The sequence below is a fragment of the Cheilinus undulatus genome, linkage group 19 (genome assembly GCF_018320785.1).
Source record: "Cheilinus undulatus linkage group 19, ASM1832078v1, whole genome shotgun sequence".
Classification (NCBI taxonomy): domain Eukaryota; kingdom Metazoa; phylum Chordata; class Actinopteri; order Labriformes; family Labridae; genus Cheilinus; species Cheilinus undulatus.
The window spans coordinates 3,713,368-3,728,601 of record NC_054883.1 but is presented as its reverse complement, the minus strand read 5'-3'; the positions used below and the strand labels follow the sequence as shown (position 1 = coordinate 3,728,601).

General features: G+C 40.9%; 1 protein-coding gene across 1 annotated transcript in view; it reads right to left on the bottom strand.

Moving 5' to 3' along the window:
* Nucleotides 1-15,234, bottom strand: part of stau2 (staufen double-stranded RNA binding protein 2) — a 190,096-nt gene that overhangs the window by 126,163 nt on the left and 48,699 nt on the right. The window contains exon 7 of the mRNA XM_041814339.1: nt 13,279-13,386. Within this exon, the coding sequence (XP_041670273.1) occupies nt 13,279-13,386 (108 nt within the window). The remainder of the gene's footprint in view (nt 1-13,278; nt 13,387-15,234) is intronic.

Sequence of the window (15,234 nt, the reverse complement as noted above, 5' to 3'; positions counted from 1 at the left end):
CGGCTGGCGTTAGGTCATGCTTCTGCAATCACATCTACTTCCTGTGAAGTCCAGAGAACAGTGTGCGGGTGTGTGGATGTGTGTGTAGCAGGTGGGGTTCTCCCCAAACTTATTTAGGGAAAAAAAACACACTGGAGGAAGAATTAGATTTCACACACTTACTGAGTCCAGCAGAACATGTTTCAGCTGATGTAGACGCCTTTCTGGATTCAGACTTTCTCACTCGCTGTCCCTCTAGCTGTAAACGCTTTTGTGAATGTTTCATTCTCAAACCCCCCTCCTCCTTCCTCTCTGCAGCTCGCCTTCATTTGAGCTCAATTTGCGGCGCAGACAGCACAAATTGTAGCAATCAGATGCAATCTAGAAACAGTTAATTTGAACCCAGTGACCGATAAAACTGATGAAACTGATAAGCGGAACCTTGAGCATTCCTCAAATGCTTCACACATCAACACAGGCTAATACTAGACTGTGTGGAGAACAAAGGATAAAGTGTGCAAATCCCTTCTTCCCTTCTTGGCCAAAAATTAACTCTCTTGATTCAGTTAAAATGCCACAAAGATGACACTAATGTTCATTTTCTCTGCAGAAACTAAAAGCACATGCAGCCACAAGCCATAGACGAAGCAAAAGAACGTTGTTTTAATGTTTCTTCTCGCTCAAGTAAGTGCAGGACACTCTTCAGAGGACACTTGACCCGTGCTTGCTGTCAATTTACCTGTTAGGCTGTCAGCATTCCTTCTCAATGACTTTGACGATGTGTGTTTAGGGAAGCCTTGGAGCACTAGCTGTCCAAGCTAACAGCCAAACTCACCCCAGCCCAGGGGATTCGCTCTGGTCTCGCTCATCACCAGAAACAGGAAACGTAACATGGCAGCTTCTTGTGCATTACAACATTCAATGGGATGAGATACATCTGACTCTTTTTAAGTCAGTCAATGGGGTTGATGATGACACCACTCATCACTGCCCAGCTGAGATAACATCACTCAGAGAAAATAGCAATGAAGAGAATTTAGATGTCCGGGTGTTTTTTGAAAAACAAGCATTCATAAGATGATGCAGTGAATTATGGGATGTCAAGGGCAGGAAGTGTCCTCAGCTGTCCTCAGTTCCGTGGCTGCATCCACTAAATCAATCATTCATTCAAGTTTTCTTTCTTTCCTCGTCCATCACAGCCTCTTCTAAACATGTGAAACTATTCACCACATGTGGTTAAGCAAGATGGCAAGTTGACCAAGAACATGAACATGTTTGCATCCTGGTGGGTGACCACAACGCCCGGCTTGATTCTGACCACCAAAGTCTGTTACTCATTGTTTAGTTGGCAGACTATCAATGGAAACCCCCCAGAATTACTGCCCCTTATTGTATAAAGATATGGATGAAGCTGCAGCTTCCAAAAAGTGAAGCCAAAACATTTGGAGCTCCCACACAGAATATCTGTAGAATAGACTAAAAGCCCCACCTCCTCCAAGTTAACAGATCGGACATGGTCATTCTATACAGTCAAAACGCACCTAAAGTTATTTTTCCTCAAACCTAGTCTCTGTCATGTGTATTTATTTTATGAGAAATGTATTTACTGTTAGTTATTGGACACAATAAAGGGAACAATAGCAAGCTCTGTTGATGGATTTGGCTTCAGTGGCACTGTGTGCACTCGACTAGCTTAGTAGAGGAAAAACAGTGAATGAAAATCTGCATCAAAGTATTCAACTTTCCTCAAAGTGTCAACCAAGAACTGATGTTACTGATCTGTAATGTTCTATCTGTGTTTTGGGGGTGCAGATGGCCTAGTGGTTGGGTCGCACCCCATGTATGAAGAAGGCCCGGGTTCTTGTCCTGCCTGTGGTTCATGCATGTCATTCTCCGCACTCTAATCCCTGATTCAATTATGGCAATTATGGCAGAAGCCTTTAGCATGGATGCTGCTAAAGCACCAGTTTTATCAGAACTTGATGCGGTTATTCGTTAAAAGAAGAACAACGAACAGCAGTGAGATGTTTTCTTTTCAAAAACAACAAAAGTCGTGAACTGACATTTCTACAGTCACCATGGCTCGCATTATCTAGTTCTATATTGAGTTTACTCCTTTGGGGCGCAACTCTGTAGCAGCTACGTCATGTGTTTTGTTGCTCTCAGATTCAGATTAAGATGACTTTATTAATCCCCAAAGGGCAATTCGGTTTACAGTTTACCCTGCCTTATTGAAACAAACAATCTAAACAGTCAAAAACAAACAAATCCAAAACATTCACCGCAGCATACAAACAACCACATTTACGTGTCAGTGCCAACAGATCCGCAGGATCAGCAATAAATACAATAAGTAGAATAAATACAATGTCAAGGTATGTGTGTGTAAGACACCCCAATCAGATTCTGTACACCTCTCAGCATTTAACAGCCTGATAGCTGAAGGGATAAATAAGTTTGAGTATCTGTTTGTTTTCCTTGGGGGTGCCTGATAGCGCAGCCCAGAGGGCATAAGAAGAAAGTCAGAGGAGAGAATGTGGTCAGGCTGATTATTCCTCTGGCTTTCTGGACCACACGTTTCTTCCAGAGGGAGCTTAGGTCCTCCAGCTGGCCACCAATAATCTTGGAGCAGACTTCAAATATGTGGCTCAGACTGTTCCTGTCCTTTACAGACAGTCCATTAAACCAACACACAAAAGAAAATGTTAAAAGACTTTCAATAAAAGAATGATAAAAACAAGATGCCCTCAGAAACACTAAAAGAGTTCAGCTTCCACAACAAGTGAATCCTTTGCTGACCACGTTTAACTATTGACTGTGTTCTGAACAAATTTTAGGTTGGAATCAAACACAGTTCCAAGATACTTGTAAGAGTCAACAATTTCTACCTTTTCACCATGAATGATGCTGGCCTCAGGTGAAGGCCCCTGGTCAGTCTTTCTGAAATCAATTACCAGTTCTTTAGTTTTTTGGACATTAAGGTCAAGGAAGCTGTCATCACACCATTTAACAAACATTGATAGAGCATCCCCATGGCCTGACTCAGAACCCTGAAGAAGAGACAGCAGAGCCATATCATCTGAGAACTTGACCAGATAGCTGCCCTCTTGGCTACCCCTACAGCTGTCTGCGTACAAGATAAAAAGCAGGGGAGAAAGGACACAGCCCTGAGGAGAACCAGTGTTGGACATTAAAAGCTTGGACATTTGACCATTCACTAAAACCCTCTGGACTCTGTAAAAAAATTTAAGAGCAACAATAAAATCAGAGCAGGCAATTTAAAATGAGAGGAGAGTCTCTCAATTAAAATACAGGCTGCATTTTGTTAAAAGCTGATGAAAAGTCAGCAAATAAAAGTCTGGCATGAGCTCTTGGCTTTTCAAGGTGCCTGTAGACTCTGTCTAAAATAAAGAGCTTGGCATCATCCACACTTTTTCCGGCTTGATAGGCAAACTGTAGTGGATCAAGTTTACCCTCAGTTAAGGAGATGACTTCTTCTTTTAGGATTTTTTCAAATGTTTTCATCACAAGAGATGTCAGAGCCACTGGTCTAAAATCATTCAAATCTTTCGGTTTATTTGATTTTGGTACAGGAATTATTGTTGCTGTTTTCCAGATAGATGGAATCTCACCACTATCAGCACACATCTGAAAAAGTTTAGTGAACACCTCACTGAGCTGGTCAGCACAGTGACGCAGTGCGCGTCCACAGATTAAGTCAGGGCCAGCAGCCTTCCTGATGTTAACTTTTCTGACTGGCCCATTAAGATGTGACAGACAGAACGTTCATCCAATCACCCTCCGAGTTTGATTTTTTCAAATTCTCTTCCCTTTCTGAAACGCTGTGTATGAGAGGTTTACCAGATGGATGTATGAAACAAATCCATCTGGTGTGCCAGGTTAGAGGACACCAAGCATGGCAGAAACTTTTCGCCCAACTCCAAATGACTCCACTGTACAATATCCTAGCACCCGATATAGGGGGCATTTTGGCTTCCTCTTCTACAAATGGAGGACCTAGAAAGGTGGTTCTCAAAAAGTCTGGCAAGGCACATTGCATATGGAGGTGACATGGGTATCAGTACAACCACACACACATTATAATAAAAATGCAACTATTTAAGATACTGTAGCAAGTAGGATAGAGGCTATTTTGCATGGACATAAATATGGTGTGCCATGGTCAAAATAATCTGAAAACCACTGAACTTCTAACCTTGCAAAGCAGATGGATACGCCCGCCTCCTTGTTTCTCACTGGCAAATCCATCTTGCAAAGCTCCCATCTGAACCGTTTGGGCCCGGTTAGAAAGCGACAGGACCAATCAGTGACGAGGGGCAGTACTTTCAGGCGCAGCAGAGTCTTGACATAAACAAGCAGCAGCAAGAGCTGGTGCAGTTATGGAGCAAGAGATTAGCGTGGATGCTGCTAAAGCACCAGTTTTATCAGAACTTGACGACATTTCTTCGTTAAAGAAGAACAAAGAACAGCAGTGAGTTGTTTTCTTTTCAAAAACAACAAAAGTCGAGTACTTATATGTCTATAGTCGCCATGTTTTACGTTAGTCCTCACTAGCTGCGCATGCGCAGCTCAATAGCGGCTACGTCACGTGTTTTGTTGCTCTGATTGGCCCGTAGAGATGTGACAGACAGAACATTCATCCAATCACACTCCGAGTGATTTTCAAAGCCTCTGCCTTTTTTCCAATGTTTCTTATTGAGGCTTTCCCAGATGGATTCATCACATTCCAAATTATTATGCAAACGATATTTTTCTCTGATTTTCATAAACAGTCGATGCAAATAACAGTCTGTATAATTTTCAAGTCATCATCCATTATAACATAAATAACATTTTATTGAAAAAAAAACTCCAAATAATACCTTTTGCACTATTCCAATTATTATGAACTACAGAGTTTCAAAACATTTTATAGGTTGTAAAGAACTGAAAATGATAATATGTTGAATTTGCAGCATTAGGAGGTCATATTAACTGAAATCAAAGCTATTTCAATCAAAAACATCTTAGCAGGCCAAGTTCCATGTTCACAGGAGCCCTTCTTTGATATCACCTTCACTATTCTTGCATCCACTGAACTTGTGAGTTTTTGGAGAGTTTCTGCTGGAATTTCTTTCCAGGATGTCAGAATATCCTCCCAGAGCTGCTGTTTTGATGTGAACTGCCTCCCACCCTCATAGATCTTTAGCTTGAGGATGCTCCAAAGGTTCTCAATAGGGTTAAGGTCAGGGGAGGATGGGGGCCACACCATGAGTGTCTCTCCTTTTATGCCCATAGCAGCCAATGACACAGAGGGATTCTTTGCAGCATGAGATGGTGCATTGTCATGCATGAAGAGAATTTTGCTCTGGAGGGCACGGTTCTTCCTTTTGTACCATGGCAGAAAGTGGTCAGTCAGAAACTCTATGTACTTGAACTTGCAATCTCCTTGTCATTACCCAGAATTCATGGCCATAGGTGAGGGTCCAAACAGAGGTCCACCAATAAATTAAAAGCTCTGCCTTCCAGGTCAGCCACCTCTTCACTGCAATGGTTTGGTACAACAGGGTCAGGCGCTAAATAAGCTGGGTGAAGGTGGGGACTTAGATGTTATAAATGTCTAAAAAATGCCTTAAACTCACCAAATTTTCACAAATTCAAAAGTGGTGGAAATTTACATTTCATGGGGCTCCACAGCGCCCCCTAAAACACAATCCCTCAACTAACTTTGACCTTTAATACTCTGGATATCTTATGTCTTCCTTTTCACTTGAAGTGGAAGCTCGATTATTTTTACGATTATTTTAAGCTCAACTGAAAAGGTCTTCTGAAAAATTTGAACATCTTGGTGATTTTCTTGTAATAATTGTCAGGCCAACTCCTCAGATAGTCAGAGTTCTTCTATTTGCCACCCTCCCTGCTTGTACAGAACTGTTGCACTGATGATTAATTTTTGCTGCTAAAATGAAAAGAGGGATTTATTGACAAGAAGAGGCCACACAGAAAACTTGGCCTGTATACATGCATATATGGTACAGTCAACAAAGAGTGTGAGACAGAGTGGGTGTCTGCACACTCATGTCACACACTCTTGGCCCAGGATGGCGGCAGACGAGTTGCAGTCAGTCTCCTGGCAGACGACACGGGATCTGTGCCACACCGATGGGATTTCAGCACTTCCATTCATTGACACGCACACACATACATGCAAACAAACACACAAACACACCCGTGTAACACCTAATGACAAGGATCAGGTATCACACAGGAAACACTTGGTAATTCAATGTTGATTTTTTTTCTAAATCCCTCTCCCTTCTTGTCTCTTCATCTCGTCTTTTCTCTAACATGGGAGGCCTTCTCCCCGGCTTCTCAGAGAGACATTAATACCCTGAGCAGTCTGAGGATTCGAGACCTCAGGTACACTGGAAGAGGAGGCTATGGGAGCAGGGGAGGACAATGGCAAGGACTGGTAGAGGGAAGAAAGGCTCTTTTGTGACGACCGGTGGATGGACAAGCCCTCAGGGAAGCTGCTCCTTGTAAGATGGGTGGTTCTTGGCCCAGACCCTCTTCTCCTGTGTCCTCCTTCAAAAAGGAAACCTCTGATCCAACACACAAGCTGTGATTTATAGATTGGTTCCCCTTTGATGCTGACATCTGTTTGATATTGCCTGACGGGGGGATTAAATGAGCCAACTGGCTCTCAGGGTGGTGGCGACCCTCATCGTTGCTTCGTTGGATGGGAAAGTAGACACTTGCTAGCAGTGACTCATGGGTAATTTCATGCCCTGGTGAGGGCAGGGATGAGATGATGTGCAAACATGGCTGCTGTTAAAGGCGTTCACACGCAAGACAACCGTTTTGGCTTTGTATTTGGAGCATGATGCATAATGTAAAGCAGAGCTGAATGCTGGGGTGTGCGATAGAATGATCTTAGGGAAAAGCAGCCTCATTTCTGTATTTTTCTACCCACAGCACCACAGCTTGTGTATGAACACACTTTAAAAGTGATGACTGAACTCCTGTTAGTCATGTCGGGACAGTTTTGCAAAAGATGAACACTCACATATATACCGGTGCACAGATACTTGCGCCCCATGGCTGAGGCTCAGCACAGGCACAGTTCTGGTACCGCAGTAGTCTTCTCTAAAGTCAAACTGTTAGACATGCACCACTGACTCTAATGTGATCTAAGACAACATGAGTTTAAAAACGCTCTAATTCTTCTTTCTGGTATACATCAGTGATGACAAATTATTATGCACACTCACAGGGGCAGCCATGCCAGGTACAACACAAACCACTGAGGGGTTTTAAAAACGTTTAAACTTATCTTTACCCATTTAATGCGAAATGTAGATGACATTATTCACTGCTTATTGGTCATTTTATGCGCTTGAGTATTCTGTAAATTTTAATAAGATTGTTGCAAACACGTGGGAGGACAATGCAGACATGAGTTATTATAAAGTCCAATCTCTGTTTAAAAGCACACAGAACATTACTTCACATTCACAGATTCTATATTAGATTGGTTTGACCACTTCTCATCTCACCTCTGGGAGAAGAGGAGGGTGGAAAAGAGCACATGTCTGTGTCATTGAAAGAGAAAAAACAGAAACCTCATTTGATCCCCTGTCCTGATTTAACCTGCTTTACTTATATAATTCACTTCTCCCGCTCCTGTAAACGTCTCCTTAAAAACCTGTTTTATTTTAGACTTGAAGCCTTTTGATAAAGGATTAGAGGTGCCCCTCCAGAGGCACTCCACTTGTTGTGCGAATGCGTGCATGCCAACAAGAGCGCCTATAATGTTTTTTAAACACCTTGTGGAGATACTGTCTAGTCCTGTAAATGTTTATTTCCTCAGCTTCTCTGTTCATGTTTGCTGACTGCCTCATGCGAGGCCTGTTTTTTAAGGCACACAGGAGCGAGGCATCGATAGGAGAATCGTTAAGATATAATGTAAATGACGTTGATGGATCGAGCCAATTGGAACCGGTTCTCGGTTCCCATCCTTAGCAATAGTAAAATCTCAGGGAGTGCAATGTTGTTCACATGATCTGGAGCACATCATGCTGTCACTTCTGTGTTGCTTAATGGAAACCAAAATTGCATCGTTTCTCCTTTTTATGACTAATGTACAAGGACATTGTGTCTGACATCACTATCAGTAGTGAGGGATGAGAGCTGTGCATGTAGTATCTGTGCCTTGCTGTGCATATTCAGGCTACCAACAACGACGCTGCCTTTAGATACAAGGAAGAAAATCTAGTTAGAGTGCCATATTTTGGATCAAAATCTGCATACTTAGCACCATGGATTCCTCTAGTTTATCACAAGTAAGGCTGACTATATATTGCTGAACCATTACTTTAACCCATACCTCTTTATGACAGCCATAACTAGAAATTTCTTCCACATTAATGTTGTTTGTTTTCTTATTGTACTGGCATTGGAGGAGTTTAGATAATACTCTTTTCCTGGTACCAAAAGTTGTTGGGAGAAAAAAAACATGACACGTCTAAAAGCAAATGAAGCTGACAAAACACTTAAAGAATATTAGCTGAACACAGATGCTTAGAGACAATGTGAAGAAAACAGAAGAGTCGATGATTTACTGCTTGTCAGACAATGAACAGCCAGACTCCGGATCAACAGCCAGCAGAAGAGAAACTGAAGGAATGTGGCTGCTTTTAAAACCCACTGCTGTCAGCTTCCAACTTGGAAGGACAGAAAATGAAAGTGGCGTAATTGCTGACAGTGACAAAGACACGACAGATGAGTCACATCAATCCAGATTTAGCTGGCTGAAAGTATTAATAGTAGTTCCAGGAAGGATGGCCATGTCATGCACAGATTAGCAAATGCGTTTTCGAACAAAAAAGGGGGGGAGGGTGTGAAAGGGAGGGTTGAACAGCTTTCCAGATAATTTCCTCAGTGTTGTGTAAACTTTTATTCGCATGCAGGTCAGCATGAGAAGAGACTCCCATCTTCCCTTGCATCCTTGTCTTGGTTTATTCTCTCCACCTTCCCTCTAGCCTCAACATGCATCTATCCTCCACTGTGATTTTTGGTAGGAGAGGTGGAAGGCAGGGGTCTGGATTGAGGAAGGGAGGGGGCACGCAGAGTAAACTGAGCCTCCCTTATTTTTGGCACCTTGCAGAGAGCAGTAGAAGAAGAGGGGGCCGTCAGGGAGTGAATATTGGATGAGTCAGCTGAGATACGCTGAAAGCCAAGGGGAACAGACCCAGCAGGTCATGTAAGGACACAGAAGACTGCATGAAGCTAGTAAAAGTTTGGGGCAGTGGCCGTTACAGTCAGAAAGCAGGAATGGTAGGATGTCATCTCATAAAAGAGGGGATGCTTAAGATTTGTCCCAGCAGCCTTCGGTAAAAGATCGATGGTCGTTGCTTCAGAAGGAAGAAAACTGTTGCAGGATTTAAGTTAGTCTGACCTGAAAATCTCCTGCAGGAAACACCTTTTATGAAATTCAATTGATTAAGGCTGCATAAATGGCAGCAAGACTTGCACTGACTATGAGTAATCAGTACTGACTGCCTAAATGAGTCTGATCAGAAGTTATAGGGAAACACTGAAGCAGCTCTTATTTTTGTGTCGCCAAACAACATCATGTGATGGAAAACTGTAGAAGTCAAAGCAGATTTGTAACTGTTTGAATCATACAATAATTCTGTAGAAAGATGAAATGCAACACAAATTCAAGAATGAGACTCTTTGTACTGCACTGAGGGAGCAGAACAATGTTGTTGTGACTCCTCTGTAGCATGTGAGTGGATGTAAAAAGAAAAACAAAATGTGACCAAGGGGTTTCATTCAACATATTAGATCTATCTTGCTCTATACTAGGGCTGAACGATTTGCAAAAGTAATCTAATCACGATTTTTTCCCCAAATATTGCTACTGTGATTTAATAAGCAATTATTCTTAGGTTAATCTTATGGTGTTTTTTTTTTGACAAATTCAAGCAATAAACAATTCCATACATAAGACCATGTGTATTTAGGTCAAGGTCAACTTTATTTATAGAGCACTTTCAAAAACAGAGTTTGTACCAAAGTGCTGTACAGGAAAATTTAAACAGAGCATATTTAAAATCACCAAGTAGAACATCATGACATTAAGACATATCTCAGACAGAAAAAAAAAATAAATGCACACACACACAAAAAGGGTCGAACATAAAACAAGGAGGAAACAAGGACAGGGGGAATTAACTATCAGAAAAAGTAAGAGAATAAAAGTGAGTCTGAAAGTGTTTTCTGAAGCAGTCTGCGGAATCAGCTGATCGTAGGTGTGATGGTAGGTTGTTCCAGAGTGTTGGAGCGGCTACTGAAAAAGCCCTTTCTCCAAGTTTACAGTGTGATCGTGGGATGGTTAGTCGTTCTTGATCTGATGATCTGAGGGGTCTAGCTGTACTGTAGGGTGTTAAGAGTTCTTTGATGTAGCTCAGAGTGAGGTCATAGAGGGCTTTAAACACAAACAGGAGAATTTTGTATGGGATTCTGTACTGAACTAGTAACCAATGTAGGGACGCTAATATGGGTTTGATATGATCCCTTTTATTACATCTACAGAGGAGTCGTGCAGCAGCATTTTGGACAAGTTGTAAGTAGTCAAGTCTGGAGGATATCAAGGCATGGATGAATTTCTCTAAGTCATTGTGTGAAATGAATGTTCTAATTTTGGAAATGATCCCTAGTTGGAAGAAACTGGATTTGATGACTATTAATCTGCTTGTCAAATTTCAGGTGACTATCAAAAACTACTCCTAGGTTTTTAGCATGAGATTTGATGTGATTTGATAGCTGACCAAGTGACAGTACTGTAGCGTTAGTAGAGCTGGAGGGATAGAACATGATGACCTCTGTTCTGTTTTCATTTAACTGTAAAAAATTATCAGCCATCCATGCCCTGATATCCTCCAGGCAGTTAGAAAGGGAAGTGGGTCTGATTTGGTCATTTGGTTGAAGGGGGAGATACAACTGGGTATCGTCTGCATAGGAGTGAAATGAAATGTGTTCCTAGAACATTTTACCTAAGGGAAGCATGTAGATGGAGAACAGGAGGGGCCCTAGGACCGAACCTTGGGGAACCCCACATGACAGAGGAGCAGAGGTGGAGGAAGAGCTGCTGAGTGAAACGGAGAAAGTTCTATTTGTGAGGTAGGATGGAAACCAGTTTAGGGTGGATCCTGAAACTCCAATCTATAACAATGAAATTATTTAAAAGCAATTAATCCATAGAAGCATGAATCTGAATATGGGGTGCAACAAGCTTTAAGCTATAAAGGGGGTGGGGGGGGTGGGGGAGGTGAGGCTGGCTAACAGCTGATCGCAGCTGGGGTATGACTTTCGTGAAGTAACGCTATGCTCTGTCAGTTTCAAATAGAATGAACTTACTATTTTTGCTCATATTGCAGATGTGATGTCATTTGCTTTGCTTAAGGGCATTATTATTTTTATGTCACTCATTTTGATTAAGAAAAATATATAAAGTATAAATATAGTATAAAATATAAAACACGAAAAAGGAAATATTGCAACTTCTGCGATTTGAAAATTGCAGCAGGCCATATTGCGACTTAATCAAATTTGCAATTAATTGCACAGCCCTACTCTATACCTCATTGAGTTTACTGTCAGAAACTTACACCAAGCAGCCATGACATTATGGTCACTTACAGGTGCAGTGAATGATATTTATTGTTACGTTTCAAAAGATTCAAATGAACATGGCAGCAGAGGACATTTCCTCCTTGAAGTTGATGCGCGATGCATCCACGCTGTGATGATAGACTGATAACACACGCCCCTGCTTACTACATCAGTCTCTGATGTGGAGCAGCCGGAGACACAAACATCAAGATCAAGAGAAAACAAGAACACACGGGAAATGCAAGATCACACGATAATAATCGTGTATAGAGTGGGAAAACAAGTTACTCTGCCTTTCAGAGAGTCTCTGCAACTCTGAGGCAAAACCTCTGAGTTGCATCAAATCCCACATGATTAGGGCCTACCCCTCTATGTATTTAAATCAGGGTTGCTTCAAACTTCTACACATCAAATATAAGACCTTTTTTTACCTGAACTGAGAAAAATGTATGCAATTTCTTTGCAAGTCAAAAATGAAAGGCATTTTAGATTTAGGGAGGATTAGCAGGATTGAATTCTCTGATCTGATGTTCTGTTTATGAGATGTCAACTGGTATAGGACAAATAAGTTTTTTGGTCATAAACCCCTCACTCTGATTATTTCTGGCACATTTAAAGCCCCTTTATTATCAATAAACTGTAAACTGATGTTAATCATAAAGTATTTTTAGCAGGTGTGCCAAGCTACTCTATTAAAAAGGACAACAACTCTTTAACAGGATAACATCTGTCAAAATAAGAGTCGGCTGTTCACATTTTTGAGCAGGAAATTTTGTAACCCTGAGTTTTAAAGACTTGGGGCCAATCCCGTTTATTCCTCTTCTCCTTGAAACAGAGTGGTAAGAGGTAGGGGTGAAAACCTCCCTTTAAAGAAATGTGACACCACTTGCTGTTCATCATCACACATTGCTGATAAACAGCTGCGTCATCAGAGGTGACAATAAAGCTTTGACCATCTCGTTCATATGGATCTCCGTGTTGATCTTCTCCATGTATTTATACAGTTAATAGCCCTGGTGTACACGTGTACATACCAAAATACAATACTCCCATCCCTAGTAGCTTAAGATTGGATATAAGAAAACAACTGTTTTTATAATAATTTATAAATGCATTGTGCCATTTTGCAAAAGTATGCAGTGCATGGTGGGAAATTCATCATAACCCTTGGTTACTGTATAATAAAGTAACCTGTCTTATCAGCTGAGTCAACACCACAGGAAACCAGACCGTGATACCAGACCCTTCTTACTAATGTCTTTCATTAACATGGAAACACTTCAGACTTAACACCATAAGAATTTCCAAAAGTAGTGACCCATCCAAAGTTTCCTGTGCGCTAATTCTTTTCCTTTTTCCCAGAAAAGCTGAGTGAAATCATGTCCTGAGTCTGACGTTGTTCATATTCTGTTATCATCACAGGAAAAAATACTATCAGTGTGACTCCTTTAGTTTCTAACAAACCACTGAGTTATGTAACACTTACCGTATTATGATGTTTCACAAATCCTTATAATAAATCATTAGAGCTCATACATTCCTTTTCTTGCTTCATTTATTCCTCGTTGATCCCACAGGAAAGAAAAACACGAGTTACAGTGCACATCATTCGTGGCTCACCTCAAAGTTGACTGACAGGTTCCTCTTGAGGGCGATTTCATAGACCAGGCTGATCTCTGATTTGCTGGCATCTGTGCCTTCCTCACTGTCCTCTTTTTCCTCTGAGCTCTGAAAAACAAGGAGAAAATCACAAGTTCAAAGGGGAAAGTTGACATACTGATAAAAGCTTGCTATTCATTACATTTTCAGTAAATAGAAATTCAATATAAAATTCAGAGTGAGCTCCACCTGGAGAGTTTCAGCCATTTTTAACTTGTTAACTGTTACATATATCCTATATTGTTTAAATTAGCCTGACTCTTGTTACTAAAACAGGACAAGACAAAAAAAGTTTGTAAATAAAACATATTTTTAGACAAGATAATTCAAACATTGAAATATCTTTCCTAGCACAGAATGAACATTACATGAGGGCATTTCTAACACTATTTCAATAATCACTTAAAAAGCATACAGACGATGAAATAAATACAATTAAAACAGGAAGTAAGAAAGAACAGACAAATTCACCTGTCCAAATAACAGACGCTTGTTGGCTCTGATTGGTCAGCTAACCCACCAATAATTGAGACCCCTATCACAATGGCGGGACCACACTGTGTTCCAAATTATTATGCCAATTGTGTTTTAGTGTCATAAACATTCAGTTTTTTGTTTCTCAGTTAATCTCATGGATGGTATTGTGTCTCTTTGGATCACTGAAATCAATCTCAGACACTTGTGATCATTAGTTTGCCAGGTGAGCCCAATAAAAGGAAAACTACTGAAGAAGGACGTTCCACATTATCAAGCAGGCCACAGGTTTCAGCTATATGGGAAAGAAAAAGGATCTCTGCTGCAGAAAAATATCAAATAGTTCAATGCCTTGGACAAGGTGTGAAAACATTAGATATTTTATGAAAACAAATATTTCATTGAAATATTTGTAGTGCAAAGCATTTGTTTAAGATGCTGTTTTACTGAAAAAGAGTTTTGTGTTGCTTTCACTGATGCAAAACTCACATATCATTTTTAGTCTAGCTAGCTTGAAAATCCAAATCACTAAGTAAGCTGTCAAAAAGCCACTGTTTAAATTCCCGTTAAATAAACAGAAACTGTTTTCAGAACATGCTCTGGCTCTGGAAAAAGTGTTCTGTATCAATATACCAGGTACACACCTACAGAGGAGTTGTCAGCCAAGCTTCTGCAACATAAAACCAGTGTTTTTTTCAATATGATCCTAATCTGATAAGGGATTATTAAGATCGTTTCCAAGACAAGATTGGTGGTCCTTGGTGTGTAAATAAGTTCTCAAAAAAGGGTGGTCCGAGTAAATGAAGGAACTTCCACTGATAAAGTCTCCGTTCACTGTTTTTCATGATAAGGAACTTTTTCTCACTTGAGAGAAAAACTCAAAGTTTGTGTTTTCTTCTGGTGTTAAACACTAAAAATAAGAATGGAGACACTTTATTAAAGCAGGAACAGTTGTAATTTATGGAGATAATCATTTTTTGATCTTGCAAACCCTACAATCTCCAAAATTTAAGAAAAGCACTGGTTTTAAGTATTCTTAGACTCATGGAAAGATGAAATATTAAATATTATGCTCTTATTACAAAGCAGCAAACAGATATTTGAAGCTGCTGGTGCCTCTGGAGTCGCACCAACCTCAAGATGTAGGATCCTCCAGAGGCTTGCAGTCGTGCATAAACCTACTATTCAGCCACCCCTAACCAATGCTCACTAGCAGAAACGGTTGCAGTGGGCCCAGAAATACATGAAGACTCGTTTTAAAACTGTCTTGTTTACTGATGAGTGCTGTGCAACCCTGGATGGTCCAGATGGAGGAGTAGTGGATGGTTGGTGGATGGCCACCATGTCCCAACAAGGCTGGAACGTCAGCAAGGAGGGGGCGGAGTCATGTTTTGGGCCGAGATCATAGGGAAAGAGCTGGTAGGCCCCTTTAGGGCTCCTGAA